Raw genomic sequence first — 19,069 nt, forward strand, 5'->3', positions numbered from 1 at the left:
GCACAGAGAACTGCGCTGATGCTCTCAGTCGGCTACCATTGCCCACCACTGGGGTGGAAATGGCACAGCCTGCAGACTTGCTCTTGGTGATGGAGCATTGGAAAAATAAAAGTCACCCGTTGCGGTCCGCCAGATCAGGACCTGGACCAGCCAGGATCCTTTACTGTCCCTGGTTTAAAAAAAAAAACTGTGTCCTCCATGGGAGCTGGTCCAGCGTTCCAGCGGAGATGCATGAAGAGATCAAGCCGTTCCAGCGGTGCAAAGACGAAATGTCCATAAAAGCGGACTGTCTTTTGTAGGGTAATTGTGTGGTTTTGCCTAAGAAAGGCAGGGAAATGTTCATACACGACCTACATAGTACCCACCCAGGCATAGTAATGATGAAAGCCATAGCCAGATCCCATGTGTGGTGGCCCGGCATCGACTCAGACTTAGTTATGCGTGCGCCAATGCAACACTTACTCTCAACTGAGCAATGCACCCAGAGAGGCACTGCTTCGTTTGTGGTCATGGCCCTCCAAACCGTGGTCTAGGATCCACGTTGACTTTGCGGGCCCATTTCTAGGCAAAATGTTTTTGGTTGTTGTGGATGCTTATTCAAAATGGATTGAATGTGTAATAATGTCTGTAAGCACATCCACTGCCATCATCGAAAGCCTACGAGCCATGTTTGCTACGCACAGTCTGCCTGATGTCCTTGTCAGCGACAATGGTCCGTGCTTCACCAGTGTTGAATTCAAGGAATTCATGACCCGCAATGGGATCAAGCACGTCACATCTGTCCCTTTCAAGCCCGCATCCAACGGCCAGGCAGAACGGGCAGTCCAAACCATCCAGCGAAGCTTGAAACTTGTCGGTAGGCTCCCTGCAGACCTGCTTGTCCCGAATCCTGCTCAGCTACCGCACAAGACCCCACTCGCTCACTGGGGTTCCCCCAGCCGAGCTGCTCATGAAAAGGGCGCTCAAAACAAGGCTCTCTCTTGTCCACCCTGATCTCCATGATCACGTTGAGGGCAGGCGGCATCAACAAAGCATGTACCATGATCGCGCAAACTTGTCATGCGATATTGAAGTCAATGATTCTGTATTTGTACTCAACTATGGACATGGTCCCAAATGGCTTGCTGGCACTGTCATAGCCAAAGAAGGGAGTAGGGTGTTTCAGGTCAAACTTACCAATGGACTAACTTGCAGAAAGCATTTGGACCAAACCAAACTGCAATTCACAAACCGCCACGAGCAACCCGAAGAGGACACCACCAACTTTGACCCTCCAACACACACACAAGTGGCAGCCGACATCACGGTTGACCACGAAGCTGAACTCATCACCCCCAGCAGCCCAGCGAAGAACCAACCAACTTACCCACACCTGAATTTGTACCGAGACGATCGACAAGGGAGCGAAAAGCCCCAGATCATCTCTCTCTGTAAATAAGCGTACTATTGACTTTGGGAGGGAGTGATATGTATGTAACCCCAGGCAACCTGTATCATACCGCCACCAGAGGGCCTACCTGTTGGAGTTCCAAGGGATCCCAGCATCCCTTAGGAGCACTGTACATAAGAAGGCCTTCCATGCTGTACCAGCAATCTGGAGTTTAAATAAAGGAGCTAAGGTCACACTTACTCATTGTCTACAGTACTCAGTTGCATTACTTTATTATGAGCATAACACATTGAATCTTCAAAATTCCCGGCACAGAAGGAGGCCATTCGGCCCATCATTTATGTGCCGGCCGACCAAGAGCTATCCAGCCTAATCCCACTTTTCAGCTCTTGGTCTCTAGCCTTGTAGGTTACTGCACTTCAAGTGCATATCAAAGTACCTTTTTAAATGTGGTGAGGGTTTCTGCATCTACCACCCTTTCAGACAGTGAGTTCCAGACCCCCACCACCCTCTGGGTGAAAAAAGTTCTAAATTCCCCTCTAATCCTTCTACCAATTAAATCTGTGCCCCCCTGGTTATTGATCCCTCTGTTAAGGGATATAGGTCCTTCCTATCCATTCTATCTAGGCCCCTCATAATTTTATACACGATATATACATGATGTTCTATGAAGGCTTTTCAGTGGGTTTTACCTCCTCACTTGTGTGCATTAGTAACTCATCAAACACAGTATCCCTTTACACCATTTTTCCTGAGTTAGTGTTGGTTTGTTTACTAAATTCAGGCCGTGCTTCTTCGAGGGGCGAAACACTGTGTTTATGCAAATCTTTTCTATTCCTTCCACAGTCAGACCAAGGCGTGCTGGCTACCTACTGGGGATTGTTTGACGGTCATGGTGGCCCCGTGGCTGCAATTCAGGCATCCGAGCATTTACACCACTGTATCAAGGAACAGCTGGAGGAAATCTTGGATGTTATCGGTGGCCCCAGCAATGTCCCACCCCCGTTGCACCTCGAGGGACACAAAGGGAAGCAAACCGAGGCAAACTATGCATTGGAGAAAAGAATCTGTATCGAGAACCTGGTGAAAGGAGCAGTGGAGAAAGCCTTCAAAAACTGCGTGAGTATATGACGCTGTTGTTCCGATTGTATTTTATATTCTGCGCCCAGTATCCTTGCTACTTTTGCCAGTCTGTCTTACAGATATCTTCACAGATAAAGATGAAGCTTGACATTGGGTGTCAGCCTTGGTTCAGTGGGTATCTCCCTCACCTCTTGAGTCAGAAGGTTGCGGGTTCAAGGACCACTCCAGAGATTTGAGCACATAATCTAGGCTGACTCCTCAGTGCCAGTACTGGAGGGAGTGCTGCACTGTCGGAGATGTCGCCTTTCGGATGAGATGTTTAACCGACGCCCCATCTTCCCCCTCAAGTGGATGTAAAAGATCCCACGGCACTATTTTAAAGTAGAGTAGGGGAGTTCTCCCCGGTGTCCTGGCCGATATTTATCCCTCAACCACGATCACTAAAACGGATACAAATGCAAAATACTGCAGATGCTGAAAATCGGAAATAAAAACAGAAAATGCAGGAAAAAGTATTTGCATCTTAGCACCCTTCGTGCCCTCAGAACATCTCAAACCATTTCGCAGTCAATTAATTACTTTCGAAATGCAGTCTCTGTTGCTTTGCAGGTAAATATGGCAGCCAATTTATGCAGAGCAAGGTCGCACATAACAACAAGGAGATAAATGATCAGTTGATCTGTTTTGGTGGCGTTGGTTGAGGGACAAACATTGACTAGGAAACTGGCAGAACTCCTCCTGCTGTTCTTCCAAGAGTGCCGAGGAATCCTATACATCCACCTGAACAGTCAGAGGGAGCCTCGGTTTAACATCTCCAATAGTAAGCGAGAGGACCAAATACAATCTACAGACCTATCCCTCAATGTAAGAGGAAGGGAGGGAGCACTGAGGGAGGTAAGGGGCTGCCCGTCAATTACCCGCCTTTGTATCTTGTTTCTCCACAGGATGAACTGATTGGTCATTACCAGGCATCTCGTAACCAAGCGGGAGGCTGCACTGCGCTGGTTGTTCTCCATTTGCAGGGCAAGTTCTACGTGGCCAGTGCTGGAGACAGTAGGTTAGTGTGTGAACAGATGGGTCTCTTCATCCATTGTTACTTCTTTGTAGCGTCTGCTTTGGTCTGAGTGATGCTAGTTGACCCGCCTTTACTCCCACAAGGTTTCCACACCTCCCTCTTTTAGGTTCCTGTTGTACTGTGCAACTTTCCCCAGCCAACAAGGTGATGAGTCAATAATAAAAACAGAAAATGCTGGAAACCTCAGTGGGTCGGGCAGCATCTGTGGAGAGAAAAACAGAGTCAACATTTTGGGTCAGTGACCCTTTGTCGGAACTGGTGATGAGTCGCCTGATCACAAATCTCGTGCATAAGAACATAAGAATTAGGAGCAGGGGTAGTCCATTCGGCCCCTCGAGCCTGCTCCGCCATTCAATAAGATCATGGCTGATCAAGGCATCTTGTGCTGGTATACACCGGGAGAGGTACCAGAACAGGCCATCTGTCAACCCTCTTGGATGGGCTTTAATACAAATACAAGATTTTTTTTTTTTTTTTTGGACAGTTTTCTCCCCCTTTTCCCAGGCATACATTTTCCAGCTGTCGGCACTGGATTTTGAAGAAGGGCAGGAATCCTATCTGATTTGTTTTTCTCCTGCCTTGCCCAGGGTACCCAGTCTGATTGTGGCACTTCAAGTATCCCCTGGCTGATATCAGCACCGACGTGATGTGAATGTGGGCTTTTTTGCTTTTGTAAGGAAATTGCAGAACTATTTTTTAATTGTGAGCAGTGTTCTCTTTAATCTGTGCGGCCGTGCAGCTCTCTGGATTTCCCGCGCAGCCAGCTCAGTGGCTCATCAATGCGGAAAAAACGCACATACACGGTATTTTGAATGGGCCATGCAACCAAAATTAACAGGAACCTTGATTGCGAAAATATAAAGTCCTTCTCTTTTTTTCCACAGTTCCCAATAATAACCCCAGCCCGAACATATAACTCCGTCAGTGTGAATCTAGGTTCTAGGAGCATGTAACTCCAGCTTTGGGATGACTTTTCATCTGATGTTCCTTCCCTCCTCTTTGAGCACCACATGCTAATCTTAATGTCGCTGCGGCAGAGAGTCAAGAACTTGGCGGTACAGGAGGATTGAACAAACATCCACAGTTTGTACCGTGTAACGGGACACCAGCACTCCCCATCTATTTTCCAATCTTATTAGTATTTTGCCACAATGTCAATCTCACACTGTGATTACTGAAACTCTGCGGCACCCTTTAGTATGGCTGTTGTGTTGTCCAGATACTTGCTGTTATGTATGAAGAAAGAGTCAGATTGAACACTGTGAGCTCAAAGTAAAGTGTGACCGTAGTCTTTTAGTGCAGGTCTCCAGAGTGCCTCTCCAGGCTGTGAAGCCTCCTTAAATACCTGTGCTCCCAAGGGATTATGGGATCCCTTGGGACTCCAGGGGATGAGCCCTCTGGTGGCTGTACAGAGTAAATACAAGTTTATATATATATATCATCATCATCATTGGCAGTCCCTCGGAATCGAGGAAGACTTGCTTCCACTCTTAGCATGAGTTCTTAGGTGGCTGAACGAGAATCACAGTCTCTGTCACAGGTGGGACAGATAGTCGTTGAGGGAAAGGGTGGGCAGGGAGCCTGGTTTGCCGCACGCTCCTTCCGCTGCCTAAATATACATATTACATATATAACACTTGCCTAAATACTGGTCTCTATGGGACGCAATGCAATAAATGTTGTTTATCTTTTTTTTTCTAAAGAGCAATTATAGTGCAGAAGGATGATATTCTACAGCTCTCCAATGAATTCACCGCTGTGACTGAGCGACAAAGAATTCAGTATCTGGTAAAGTCCAACATCTTCATCTTAGTCCCACTGAACTCTTGAAGACTCGATACATACTTTAATTTAGTTCATTTTTAAAGCAATTGTTAAATAGTGTATTTTTTTATTTTTCTAAATAAAAACCTAATAAAGGTTTGGGATACTGACTGCCCTTAGGATTTGAGACATTGGGGGACTGGGAGGCAGTGTAGGTCAGCGAGCGAGAAAGCACTAAGAAGCTAATGCCCCACTGTGTCAGATGTGGCTCAGTGAGTATCACCCTCGCCTCTGAGTCAGGAAGGTTGTGCGTTCAAGTCCCATACCAGAGACTTGAGCACGTAAATCTAGGCTGACACTCCAGTACAGTACTGAGGGATTGCTGCACTGTCAGAGGTGCCGTCTTCTGGAGGAGACATTAAATCGAGGCCCTGTCTGCCCCCTCAGATGGACGTAAAAGATACCATAACACTAGTTCGAAGAAGAGCAGGCGAGTTATCCCTGGTGTCCTCACCAATATTTATCCCTCCATCAACGTAACAAAAAAAAAAGTTAACTGGTCATTATCACATTGCTATTTGTGGGAGCTTTCTGTGCGGTAATTGGCTGTTGCGTTTCCCGCATTAAAAAGAAAGATTTGGATTTATATAGCGCCTTTCATGACCACCGAACATCTCAAAGCACAAAATTACAACAGTGACTACACTCCAAAAGTACTTCATTGGCTGTAAAGCGTTTTGAGATGTCCGGTGGTTGTGAAAGGCGCTATATAAATGTATGTCTGTCTTTTCATTGTGGCAGTAAGTTGTGCCCAGTCAGAATCAACACGTGCCACCTATTTCTCCCCAAATAACTTGATATAACCTTAAAATATTTATTTTTTACAACCGAGGTCAAGGTCTGATCTCACTAATCACTGCGCAGTCTTGTTTCTGGCGGAAACATTAAACAGCAATGACTTGCGTTTATATAGCACCTTAAAAGTAGTAAAACTTCCCAAGGCGCTTCACAGGAACGTTATCAAACAAAATTTAACTGAGCCATATGAGATGTTCGGACAGGAGCTTAGTCAAAGAGGTAGGTTTTCAGGAGCATCTTAAAGGAGGAGAGATAGGCGGAGACGTTTAGGGAGTGAATTTGAGAGCTTAGACAGGAATGTTAGGGCTACTAGTGTTACATTTACAGAAATAGAATCAAACCATATATAATATAATATATATATAATTTTTTTTAATAACATTTCCTCCGAGGCGTTTCTGAAGCCTGAGTTACTCGGTGATGAGTTTTCAAGGTACGAGTTTCCTCGCAGGGTGAAAAGGAATGATATTGGAAAGAAGATATTGTACCGAGATTACTTCATGTCTGGCTGGTGAGCATCTGCCATTCTGAGAAAATCGCATACTCAGTGTTTACATTTTTTTTTTTAATTATTTGCTTGTTTTCCTCCATTAATTTAAAAAAAAAATTCTCTCCCTCTCCCCTAAATCTTCACACATGTGAAGCATTCAGCTGTGAAGTGTCAACCGTGGCTCAGTGTTGGTTGCAACCTTGCCTCTGACTCAGAAGGTTGTGGGTTCAAGTCCCACTCCAGAGTCTTGAGCACAAAAATCTAGGCTGACACTCTGGTGCAGTGCTGAGGGAGCTGTCTGAGGTGCCGTCTTTCAATGAGACGCTAAACCCAGGCCCCGTCTGCTCTCTCAGTTGGATGTAAAAGATCCTATGACACTATTCAGAAGAAGAGCAGAGGAGTTCTCACCAGTGTCCTGGCCAATATTTATCCCTCAATCAACATAACAAAAACAGATTATCTGGTCATTATCACATTGCTGTTGTGGAATCTTGCTGATTGGCTGCTGCATTTCCTACATTACAACAGTGACTGCACTCCAAAAGTACTTCATTGGCTGTAAAGTGCTTTGAGACGGCCAGTGGTCGTGAAAGATACTATATAAATGCAAGTCTTTCTTTCTCATCCATAACACTTCTACTATTATGGACGCCTGTAATTGGGGCATAATTAGCATTTCAGGAGAAAGACCTGCGCATCATTTGTCAAAATGGCTCAAAAGTTGACACCTCCGACAGTGCAGCACTCCCTCCAGTATTGTACTGGAGTGTCAGCCCAAATTTTGTGTTCCAGTCTCTCGAGTGGGACTTGAACCCATGATCTATTGCCTCAGATGAGAGTGCTACCAACTGAGCCACAGCCAACAAAAGCTTCTTGTGAAGCTCCTTACTGAATAACGTACATAATATTGCCATCATCCAACAATTTTGTCACATCCACCACGCATTCCAATGGGCATGACCTTTCTTTACGAATCCACACTGGCTTGAGATCATTGCCCTCAGTCTTGTGTCATGTCTCTTTCAGGGGATACAAAACTGCAGAAGATGATGACCTCAAATACCCTGTTGTACATGGGGATGGCAGACAGGTACAACTTTGAAAAAACATTACTGTACAAACTGCCCTAGATTGTGTAATTTTAAAGAGATGGTGTTGCCATGATAGTGCCATAGAGGCAAGCAGTCACGTCGCTGATGCCATCATCGTTCATAGCTATGTATATCAATCACCTTCATTACATTGCCACTTGAGTGGGCTGCTAAAGCTGTACACAGATTATTGTAGGTTTACTTTCATGATCAAAAACATTTAAATAAACTTGAACACCTGCTGTAATGCAAATATATCACCTGGGCAGCATTAGGTGGAACAGGTGCAGGCCATTCAGCCCCTCGAACCTTCTCCACCGTTAAATCAGATCATGGCTGATCGATACCTTATCTCCATTTATCCATCTTTGCACCAGATCCTTTCATACCCTTAACTGGCAAAGGTTTCACAGTGTACTGTCTTAAAGTCCTTCATACTGAGGCAGGAATTACTTCAAGCAGGCCAGTAGCACAGAATTTTGATGCACCAAAGTGGTTCCCCTCTCATGTGATTCGCCCCATAGCAAGTTCCCATTCTCAGATGGACCAGAGTGAGTTAGCACTGAGCAGGAGCCAGTCCTTTTCCCAGAGGGAAAATCACAGACATGAGAAATCGTGCGGTGCGTATGTGCACTAGCAGCAGACTCGAGATTAGCAATGGTTTGATCCCTGATCTATGCTCAGTCAGCTGACCTCAGCTAGGGGAATGGAAGCACTGTAGCTGCCCACAGCTGGGGAGATGAGAGTGAAATTCCCGTTCCTAATTGCTATTCAGATGGTGCCTGCTGAAAAGTGTGGATGTTTAAACTTCAGTTGAACATAGTATTGAGCTTGACTTTGATTTCTCTTCCTCATCCACCCTGTCAAATATCTTTGGTATGCAAATGCTCATTAAGTATTTTTATACTTTCAATATTTCTTAAACAAATGGACCTTAATGTGATTTCATCTTAGAACATAAGAAATAGGAGCAGGAGTAGGCCACTTGGCCCCTCGAGCCTGTTCCACCATTTAATAAGATTATGGCTGATCTGATCTCTGCCTCAACTCCACTTTCCTGCCTGTTCCCCATAACCCTTGACTCCCCTATCACACAAAAATCCATCTATCTCCACCTTAAATATATTCAATGACCCAGCCTCCACAGCTCTGAGGTAGAGAATTCCAAAGATTCACGACCCTCTGAGAAAAGAAATTCCTCCTCCTCTCCGTTTTAAATGGGCAACCCCTTATTCTGAAACTATACCCCCTAGTTTAAGATTCCCCCACAAGGGGAAATATCCTCTCTGCATCTACCTTGTCTAGCCCCCTCAGAATCTTATACGTTTCAATAAGATCATCTCTCATTCATTCTTCTAAACTCCAATGAGTACAGGCCCAACCTGCTCAACCTTTCTTAAGTCAACCCCTTCATCTCAGGAATCAACCTCGTGAACCTTCTCTGAACTGCCTCCAATGCAAGTATATCCCTCCTTAAATAAGGAGACCAAAACTGTAGGCAGTGCTCCAGGTATGGTACAGTTGTAGTAAGACATCCCTACTTTTAAACGCCATCCCCCTTGCAATAAAGGCCAACATTCTATTTGCCTTCCTAATTAATTGCTGTACCCGCATGCTAACTTTTTGTGTTTCCGCAATATCTGCCCTTCATTCTGCAGTTTTCCTGATACACAATGTGGTTTCTGTTTCAGACTCGAGTGATGGGGACTATCGCAGTCACACGAGGACTTGGAGACCATCGATTAAAGGTCTATGACACTGATCTCCCTATCAAACCGTTTTTATCTTGTATTCCTGAGGTAAGTGTATGAGAATTACATAGACTTTACAGCACAGAATCAGGAGAACCAGCAAGGGATTTTTTAACCACTTGTATCTCAATCCGTGTATTGTTCATGCTGTTGGGTGTAACTAGAAGATTCTTTACTTGTTGAATTTTATTGCCATTGTTCTTTGAAAGATGAGTGCTGCAAGTTCAAGTGAATGAATACTGTGGGCTCAATGGCCCAAATTTGGCCAGGAGTTGCTCCATTTTTTTTGGAGCAACTTGATTTTTCTGGACTATCTTAAAAATCCCCATTTTGGGGGGGGGGGGGGAAGCACAGAGGACTAAAGCACTAAACACCTTCACAACAACTAGTACAGATCTTGTACTGTAACTTTTGCATAATTTACACATTCCACTATATAAAGCTTCATAAAATATGCACTTTTTAATATAATTTATATCAGAAGACAATGGGTTTCATAAAACTACTTATGAATCAAATATTTTGCTAGCAGGGCTATGAACGATGGTCACTTGCGCAAGGTACCTGAGGGTGCCTATGCAGTTACTCCCCAATAAGGCATCCGTGGGTGCTGATGGAATGTTTCCAACAGGGTATCTACGGGCATCAATGCAGTTATTCACTAAGAATTGGTGGGATTTTTAAAAAAAAATTGACCCAAGTCATGATTACTACCAAAACAAAAGCCACGACCAGATATTTGCTGGTACTGAGAGACCAAACCTAAGGAAAGTTTTTTCTGGTCATTCTCACCTCTTAACGGCCAGTTGCATTGTGCCATTGACAGAACCTTTTTCCAAATCATTTAAAGAAACTCTCCTCCTTTTCCCCCCCCCCCCTCCCACCCCATCAAAACTCTTTCTTCCCTCCCCCCCCCCCCCCCCACCCCCGCCTCAAAATCAAAAGTCTCCCCGCACCAACCTGTTTCTTGTAGCCCTCAGCGTGGGAAGCAGCGGCCGGCCTGTGTGGCAGGCCACTCAGATAGGGATAGGGGCGGCGAACATCGGGTTGTCCCTTCAACCAGGGTAAGGGCGGCGGGCATCGGGTCTGGCTCACAGCCTGCAGAGGACGCGCTGGGAGGGCGAGGAGCTACTGTGCATGCGCGCAGCTGCCGGCACTGTTTTCGGCGCAGGGCTGTAGCTCTGCCCCCCCATTCCACGAGAAACACCGGGATACACAGCAGAGCGGCCTGAATCATTGGTAAGTTTTTTGGCGCCATTTTGAGTGCACAAAGTCGCCGCATCTCGGGAGAGTGCGCCAGAAAAAGGGATTGGGAAAATTTGAGCCCATTGTCACCAGTGAGGTTGACGATGCTCGATGAGACACTTGTGTGAGATACTGAAGAGCCGCCTGCAACCATAAAATTACAGCACTGCATCAATTAGGGATTCAGGAGAGGAAATGAAAAGGTATAAATGAGTGTAATTTCAAAGATGTACAGTCTGATTGCTGGCTCCGTTGCTGGTCATTAAATCAGCCCTATAATCTCATCAAGGGGTTTACACAGCACGTTAGGCCTAGAGAGTGAAGCTTAACCAACTAATAGCTATAATTGAAGCAAAGGTGAGATTACAGCCTTGAAATCACTAAGATTAAGCAGAAATGCTTTTATTCAATTTGGGTTTATTATTTTGCTGGCAGCAGTTCACAAAAGCAAATATTGGCAGCCAACATGTTACATGATATTCACAGTTTTAATTATGGACGTGTTTATTTGAACTGCAAAAATGGCCAACAGGCTCCACCCCTTATTTCTGATTGGTCCCCTTGGAGGATAAGCCACACCCTGAACTTTCACAGCAATGTGTCACTGGATCCGCCCATCTCAAGGTCTCACTGACTTTGCAAATTGTAACTTGATCCACTTTGACTTCCTGAAGCGACACAGGACAGAGCTCCCCAGAAGACGACAGGGCCAGCGAAAGTCCTGTACCCCAGTCCAAGTGCATGCCTCCCCCAGCCAAAATGCCTTACCCCAGTCCAAGTATTTCCCTCCCCCAGCCAAAGTGCCTTACCCAAGTGCATCCTTCCCCCCCCACCCCCCCGCCACATAGATGGAGCATAGTGTATAGATTATTTATTGGGTATGAAGTGAATAGTGACAGTGTCGTGATTTCTGGATATCATCCACTTCAATGATGTCCTTTGTAGGGGGTTGGAAGAATGTGATCTGTCTTTCCTGAGTTCCCTCTCCCCTCTGATTTTCCCCCTCCCCCAGCCCCCGTCTCTCTCTCTCTCCCCCAGCCTCTCCCCATATCTCTCTCTACCTCCCCCTCCACCCTCTCTCTCTCTCTCTCTCTCTCTCTCTCTCTCTCTCTCCTCTCTCCCTCCCCCCAGCGCCTCTCCCTCCCTCCCTCCCTCCCTCCCCCAGCGCCCCTCTCTCTCTCTCTCTCTCTCTCTCCCTCCCCCCAGCGCCCCTCTCTCTCTCTCTCTCTCTCTCTCTCTCTCTCTCTCTCTCTCTCTCTCCCCCCCCTCCCCCCCTCCCCCCAGCGCCTCTCTCTCCCCAAGGCCCTACGACTTGAAACTCGCGGGGGGCTCGCAGCTCAGCGGGAGGCCCGGTCGGCCAGAGAAGCAGGCTCGTGGAGGAGCAGCAAGCCGGTGGGAGGAGGGGAGTCGGAGCCTCGGGTCCTGCTTCTGGCACCACGTGATGGAATGATTCAGCCTGGGGGTGGGGCTTGTCGCCTGTTGGTCAAAAAAGTGCAGTACAAATAGTTGGTCCCTTTAATTATTATGTGCAAATCATTGCAAATTTATTTGCAGCTCATTACGAGAAAAGAATTTTAACACACTTTAAATTATTCTTAACAGGTTCATCAGTAACCATGACCATAAATATACTCATGGCTTTTTCCTGTTTTTTTTTTAAGGTGACAATCTTCGACCTGGGACAACATGAATTTGGACAGAGTGATGTTCTCATAATGGCCACCGATGGATTATGGGATGTCATGTCTAATAGAGACGTGGCAGACATTACTGACAGGTTTTTAGAAGATCAGAAGCATGATCCACGCAGGTAAAGGGAGCTCACCATTTGTGCTTCCTGTTTTCCTCACTTGTATTTTTATGGTCACCAACGCGAGACGTGTTAAGTTTAATAAATGCGATGTGAATGTTGATGCATGTTGTCGAACTTCAAGACTTGACATGCAATCAATTCATTGCTCCCCCAGTGCCTCAGTTGGTAAAAGCATTGGCCTGGAATTTGTGGTCGTGCTGACTGTGAACTGGTACATTTGCCGGCATTTCACCGTTGAAACTGCCCGTAACGTTTCAGTGCATGCGTAGCCTAACACCGAGAGCCTGAATTTGCAGTCTGTCATTCACTGCTCCGACACAGTCCCCCCTGACACAGTCTGCTATCAGTGCAATCTGCCAAATCATGGAAACTAACAAAAACTTTGGCTCTTCTGTGGTAATACCACTGGCCTAAGCCTCCCTTTGCATATTATCTCCTTATAATAACCTGCTAAAAGTTCACAAGTCATCACTAAGTACAGGATAGAAATTCTGAACAGACAACTCTAGTCTCAAAGGAACACTCCCTCCTTGCATGTTCCCCCAAAGCTGCAAATTCCCGTCCCACGCACTCTTTCCTCCCACCCCCCGCGCTGAAATCCAAATCTATCGCACCATCTCCATCATTTTCTACCTCACTCCATTAAAGGTTAGACTCGTCTGGGTTAGATGTAACTGAGGTTTCAACAGCATTTTGACTGATAAACAAAAGTTATGGTCCTGAAAAACGAATTTTAATTTTGTGCAATGTCAAATTTATCCATTTTAATAAAAATAAAAATTTAAGAAACTTTCCCCATGTGAGAGCCCAATCTTTGTTTTGCTCTCTCTAACATGTTTTAAAAGATATAATCAAAGGAGCTTACCCACTTCAACAAAAGCAAAACACTGCGGAGGCTGGAAATCTGAAATAAAAACAGAAAATGCTGAGAATACTCAGCAGGTCAGGCAGCATCTGTGGAGCGAGAAACACAGTTAATGTTTCAGGTTGATTACCCTTATCTACTTTCTGGTTTGTTGTCTGTGAGAATTCTGCACTTTGGCTGCTTAGACACTTGTTGACATCACAGCAGCTCTTTGCTGGGAATCTCCATTAACTTGAGTTGATTTCAATTACGCATTGGAAAGCCTGAAATTCTCGCCACAGCGATTGCGAGATCTTTGTGAAAAGCTTACTTCAGGGCCAGCGGTGAACACCATTGCTTCGCTGCTGACCACAAATTACGGGCCAACATGTGAGCTATGCCATACATAAGAACATAAGAAATAGGAGCAGGAGTAGGCTACTTGGCCCCTCGAGCCTGCTCCGCCATTTAATAAGAACATGTCTGATCTGATCATGGACTTAGCTCCACTTCCCTGCCCGCTCCCCAAAACCCTTTATTCCCTTATCACTCAGCTACGTGGTGGAGGCAGATTCAATCGTGGCTTTCAAAAGGGAATTGGATAAGTACCTGAAGGAAAAATATTTGCAGGGGTACAGGGATAGGATGGGGGAGTGGGGCTAGCTGAAGTGCTCTTGCAGAGAGCCTGCACAAGCTCGATGGGCCAGATGACCACCTTCTGTGCCGTAACCATTTTATGATCGCATTCTATACCTACCAGAAAGTCCCAGGTTCAATTCCCAGTCTATGTTAGAGTGCAGAGGCCCTAATGTTAGTTGATATCCATCTAAGCAAGGGAGGAAAATCAGTCAAGGGTTCCTATTTCTGGTCAGTGTTGTCGAAATCTCAACTCTCAATTTAACTATAAAAAATGAAACTCTGACATAAACAGCCAGGTAAATGTACTTGCTACAAGGAAATGTACTTGAGACAAAGGCTCCGCGAAGGTTTCGAACAGTAAAACAAAAACACACTAGCTTTATACAGAAAACGGACAAAGAAGTTCTGGTTCCATCACGTGTATCAGTTCTGCCCTTGCAGTCAGCAAATACAGATAAGGAGTTCTTCAATCACTTAATTAACATGGTTCCTTGTTTCAATTTCCTACTTATCTATAAGCCTTTATCTGGAACTTCTAAGATTCATCATTGCGACAGTTACTACTTGGGAGTATAATCCTAAAACAAAAGGGGTGCTCTTTCTGTTAGGGCGGGTACGCTCAAGGTTCCCTTGCTCACACAGATGGTTCCCAAGCTTCTAAATTAATTGGCTATCAATCAAGGTTGACCTGCTTATACAGAAACAGGGGTTTCTGGGAGAACTGAGACTCCATTTTGTTTTATTACAAAAGGGTACATTTAACAGAAAATGTAACTTTAAAAGTAAATTTCCACAATGTTCAGTGTAACCTGTTGGGCAAGCCTGAACTGGTTATTGTTCAATAGTATATCCCAAGCTGGTCAAATATCAGAATAGTTACAGCATGGAAGAAGGCCATTCGGCCCATCGAGCCCATGCCGACTCTGTCAGTCCCAATCCCCTGCCCTTTCCCCGTAGCCTTGTAAATCTTTTTCCTTCACATACTTGTCCAACTCCCTTTTGAAAGATCAAATTGAGTCTACTACCACACACTTTCAGGCAGTGCATTCCAGATCCTAACCACTCGCTGCGTTTAAAAAAAAAAAAAAAAAAAGTTTTTCCTTGCATCGCCTTTGGTTCTTTTACCAATCGCCTTAAATCTGTGTTCTCTGGTTCTCGACCCTTCTGCCAATGGGAACAATTTCTCTCTAGCTACTCCTTCCAGACCACTCAAGATTTTGAACACCTCGATCAAATCTCCTTTCAATCTTCTCTGCTCCAAGGAGAACAATCCCAGCTTCTCCACTAACTGAAGTTGTGTGAAGAATGATAATTTCACTTGAATGAAAATCAATGTGCTCAAGAGAGAAAGAAAGAAAATTGTCCCCCAAAATATACAACTTTTCTTTATCTCTGTAGGTACACAATGCTGGCCCGGTGTCTTGTGCATCAGGCAAGAGGCACACTACAGGGCAATGACTGGAAACTGGAAGATGGCAGCTATGCCTCATTTGATGACATATCTGTATTTGTGATACCACTACATAATATAGGAGGCACAGCGTAAACTTGGGCCTGAAGAGATCTACAAGACGTCCACGGCTGGCTACTGATTTCTGTGTTTCAAACTGACTGTTTGACAATCCAAGCATAAACTTGTGATAAGATGAGGTTCATTTGAGGGTTGCTGCAGATCAAAGAGAAGAAAATCCTGCTTTTCATCCAGTAATACTGCCTGGGTTGTGCACTCAGTTACTGATCACTTCCCTTACCAATTTCACAAGTTAAATTCATAAGAATTCACACCATGAAAAATGTTCAGTTCATCCACTGAATGTTTTGCCACCAGATTTCAGTGGGACAGTGTTATGTGGTGCTATGGATCTGTAAGTATTGGGTTTTCACCCAGTGATGTGGACTGTTAGCAATCAGAGGGCAAATACACCTCTCTGCACTCTTGTATATCTCCTGGTTCCCACCTCTCCTGGGTGCCCGTTTATTGCTGATGACCAGCTTGAGTGACATTGGTCACTTTAAGCAGCAGAGGTCAAGGTTTGGGAATAGGTCCCCCTGCCCACCCTCTTGCTCACTGCAGTATTGTGGCAGAGATGGTCTTTCAGATGCTGAATACTAAAGTGCAAAATAAGAGGACTTTTTTTTTAAAGAATAATTCCAATTGACACTTTTTTTTGACTGAACGGTAACAAATATATTGGTGAAAATATCGCTTAGATGGTATAGTGAAAATATGTACTTAGAAAGACCCAAACATGAGTTAAGCACAATATATTTGAAGTTGTATTTTTAATGACACTTTTTTAACCATTTTCATTTCTCCCACCCCACTCGTTCTGTTCAGTTCCATATTTAGTTATGTGTAAATAAATATTAGTTAATTTTCATAAGTGGAAAGACTTGGACTGAAGGGAGAAAATATCCACAAATGTGCAGTCAGGGCTTCTCAACCTGTGGAAGTTCTGATACTTCACGCCACAACCTATATGGATGCACTAACCTGGACTATACACCAATGGCACCGACATCTCCACTTTAGCAGTGGAACAGCCTCTAACAAAAGCAAAGGTTGTTTTATAACTAATTCAGGTCATTTTCGGAATGTTAAGACACTACGCACTTTATAGGTGGTGTACCTTGAGTATTTTTAAATCAAATATTTCAGCTGGAGCTTAAAGGAGGGGACAAAACTAGTTTGTACCTCAGACACACAAATAGCACATGGGGCTGAGTTTCCTCAGGGATTCTCCTGAGCGTCTACCATAAATGTGGCAGAAGAGTTGGGGAAACCCAGTTTAAAAACTGAATTTACGTGTTCTCTGGGGATTTCTGCAGCTTTTCCACAAACGTTCAGGGGGATAAGTGGGAAAATCCCTGTGGAAATCCACCCCTATAGTCTTGAGCAATTTTTGAAAGTTACTTGAACCTCAGACTCGTAATCGCTCCCCTGTCTTAGATGTAATGTACAGTGAACAAAACTTATACAGCTTTGTATCGGACTCCTGGGTAAATGTAACAGCAGGTTTTCCAGATTCAATCCTGGTCTGTGCTGATACTACGCTGCATGTAGCTTGTTCCTCTGGGTCTGGGTGTTCACTGGGCCCAAGTACATGGAACTTTGCTCCAGTGTGGCACCATTAGATTCCAGAGTTGAGTGCTTTCAGTGATTACCAAGCACTGCCATTCTAACCCTGATACCGACTTAAAGCTAGAGTATGTTGGCTTTTTTCAGTGATGTTTATCCCCTGCAGCTTTCAGTTGTCATATGATGGAATACCTTAACATTGCTTTTGTAAACATTTTTAATGCTGGAATTTATATGGTGCAATTAAATCATGTTTTGTTCCAAAAACATTTTTTTCTCGTTCTGACAAAGAGTCGTCGACCCAAAACGTTAACTCTGCTTTCTTTCCAGATGCTGCCTGACCCACTGAGATTTCCAGCATTTTGTTTTTATTTCAGATTCTGGCATCTGCAGTACTTTGCTTTTGTATTAGAATTTTTTTCTTATTTCTTTCAGGATGCAGTAATGAAATTAGATTGTGTTGCTGCAAGTGCTAGGCCTCAAGCTCTGGAATTCCACTTCCATAACTTCTCTCCCTTTTTAAGATGCTCCTTAAAACTTACTAAAGGGTGAATTCTCCATTATGTGTTGGGACTGTGTATTGAGAAATCGCTTGAACATAGCACATGACATTTATGTTCTCCAATAGCTGTGGGTACTACCCAGCACAGAACTGACATATGACCCCAGATAAGTCCGATTTGATGTCTGATTCTTGCTGTATTTTTTGGTCCCGGTCCCAGCTGGGATGGCAAAAGAGAGGCAACAATTGGCCTGGGTCAGCCAGGACTGTGGAGGGTGTTCTTACTGGTAATTGCTCGTGAATATCTCCTGTTGGAATTTGTGGATTATAGGGGCTCGGCTACATTATCCTGTGGTGAGTGACTAGCCCGCTACTACTCAATATCAAGGCTCCCACACAGTGGCTGTACATAGTTGTACTGTACAGAGTATTCTTCTACTGCTTGCACACAAAGGAACTGGAAGAGCAACAAGAATGAGCACCTGCCCAAGTGTAAAAAGATAAGTTTATGGTCTAGTGAGGAGCTGATGAAAGGGGAATCTCATCTAGGTACACAAGATCTAGATAAACAAAAAATGCAGTGTGTATATCACATTTTAAATATAGCCATAAAAGCATAAAACAAATTTTCAGAGTGTGAAGCTGTTTCTTCTGCCCACTTCAAAATCTGTTTAAATCTTGACAACTACTGGAAACGGTCTGCTTCTTTCTAACCTCTTTTATAATTTCTACAATTGCCATAACCTATTACCCCACCTGGTGTTCATTTTATATATTGCACTTATCACAACCGTAGCCAACATGTCCGAGGCAGGAAAAAAAAATGGATTACTGGAATAGATGACAAGCCTTGGTCGTCGTCGTCATCGGCAGTCCCTCAAACGAGGATGACTTGCTTCCATACCAAAAGGGATGAGTCTGCAGATGTTTCAATGAAGGACCCGATATTCCAGTCCTGAACTCCAGGGGTAGAAGACGGCTATGCATGGATTTTTTTAAACATGTGATTGTTGCAAATCAGCTACCACATGGGCTTGACAGAGCTAGGCCTTTATCCAGTGACGAGTTAACCAGGATGACTGGAGATCTGCTCTGCTGCACGGACCTAGTGCACACATATCGCAGTGTGGGTGGCCTGTGCTGTCCCTAGGCCCTCTGGGCTCTGTACCCTAGTTTGCCATGCCTCCAGCACGATCTCTTGCTGACCTCTGCCATTAAACATTTACTGCACCTCTACCATAATTTGTCGCCGCTCCTCTGCAACTATCACTTGCCAAATCTTAGCCACGATCTCTCAACACTCCTCCGCCCCGATCATTTGCTGCATTTCTGCCTCGATCTCTTGCCACTTCTCCACCTCAAACATTTGCCGCACCTCCGTCATGACCTTCCTGCTCCTCTGTGGGAAAGAGTGGCAACTGATATTGTAGCTAAAAAGATGAGTT

At 44.7% G+C, this 19,069-nt stretch overlaps 1 protein-coding gene across 1 annotated transcript in view; it reads left to right on the top strand.

Annotated features, from left to right (window-relative positions):
* Positions 1–17,577, top strand: part of LOC139277289 (protein phosphatase 1M-like) — a 39,296-nt gene extending 21,719 nt beyond the window's left edge. The window contains exons 3-10 of the mRNA XM_070895561.1: positions 2,237–2,509; positions 3,418–3,530; positions 5,252–5,336; positions 6,563–6,681; positions 7,687–7,750; positions 9,443–9,550; positions 12,409–12,557; positions 15,442–17,577. Coding sequence (XP_070751662.1) covers positions 2,237–2,509; positions 3,418–3,530; positions 5,252–5,336; positions 6,563–6,681; positions 7,687–7,750; positions 9,443–9,550; positions 12,409–12,557; positions 15,442–15,589 — 1,059 coding nt within the window. The 3' untranslated portion in view covers positions 15,590–17,577. The remainder of the gene's footprint in view (positions 1–2,236; positions 2,510–3,417; positions 3,531–5,251; positions 5,337–6,562; positions 6,682–7,686; positions 7,751–9,442; positions 9,551–12,408; positions 12,558–15,441) is intronic.
* Positions 17,578–19,069: the final 1,492 nt, after the last annotated feature.

Source organism: Pristiophorus japonicus, chromosome 12 (genome assembly GCF_044704955.1).
Source record: "Pristiophorus japonicus isolate sPriJap1 chromosome 12, sPriJap1.hap1, whole genome shotgun sequence".
Classification (NCBI taxonomy): Eukaryota; Metazoa; Chordata; class Chondrichthyes; family Pristiophoridae; genus Pristiophorus; species Pristiophorus japonicus.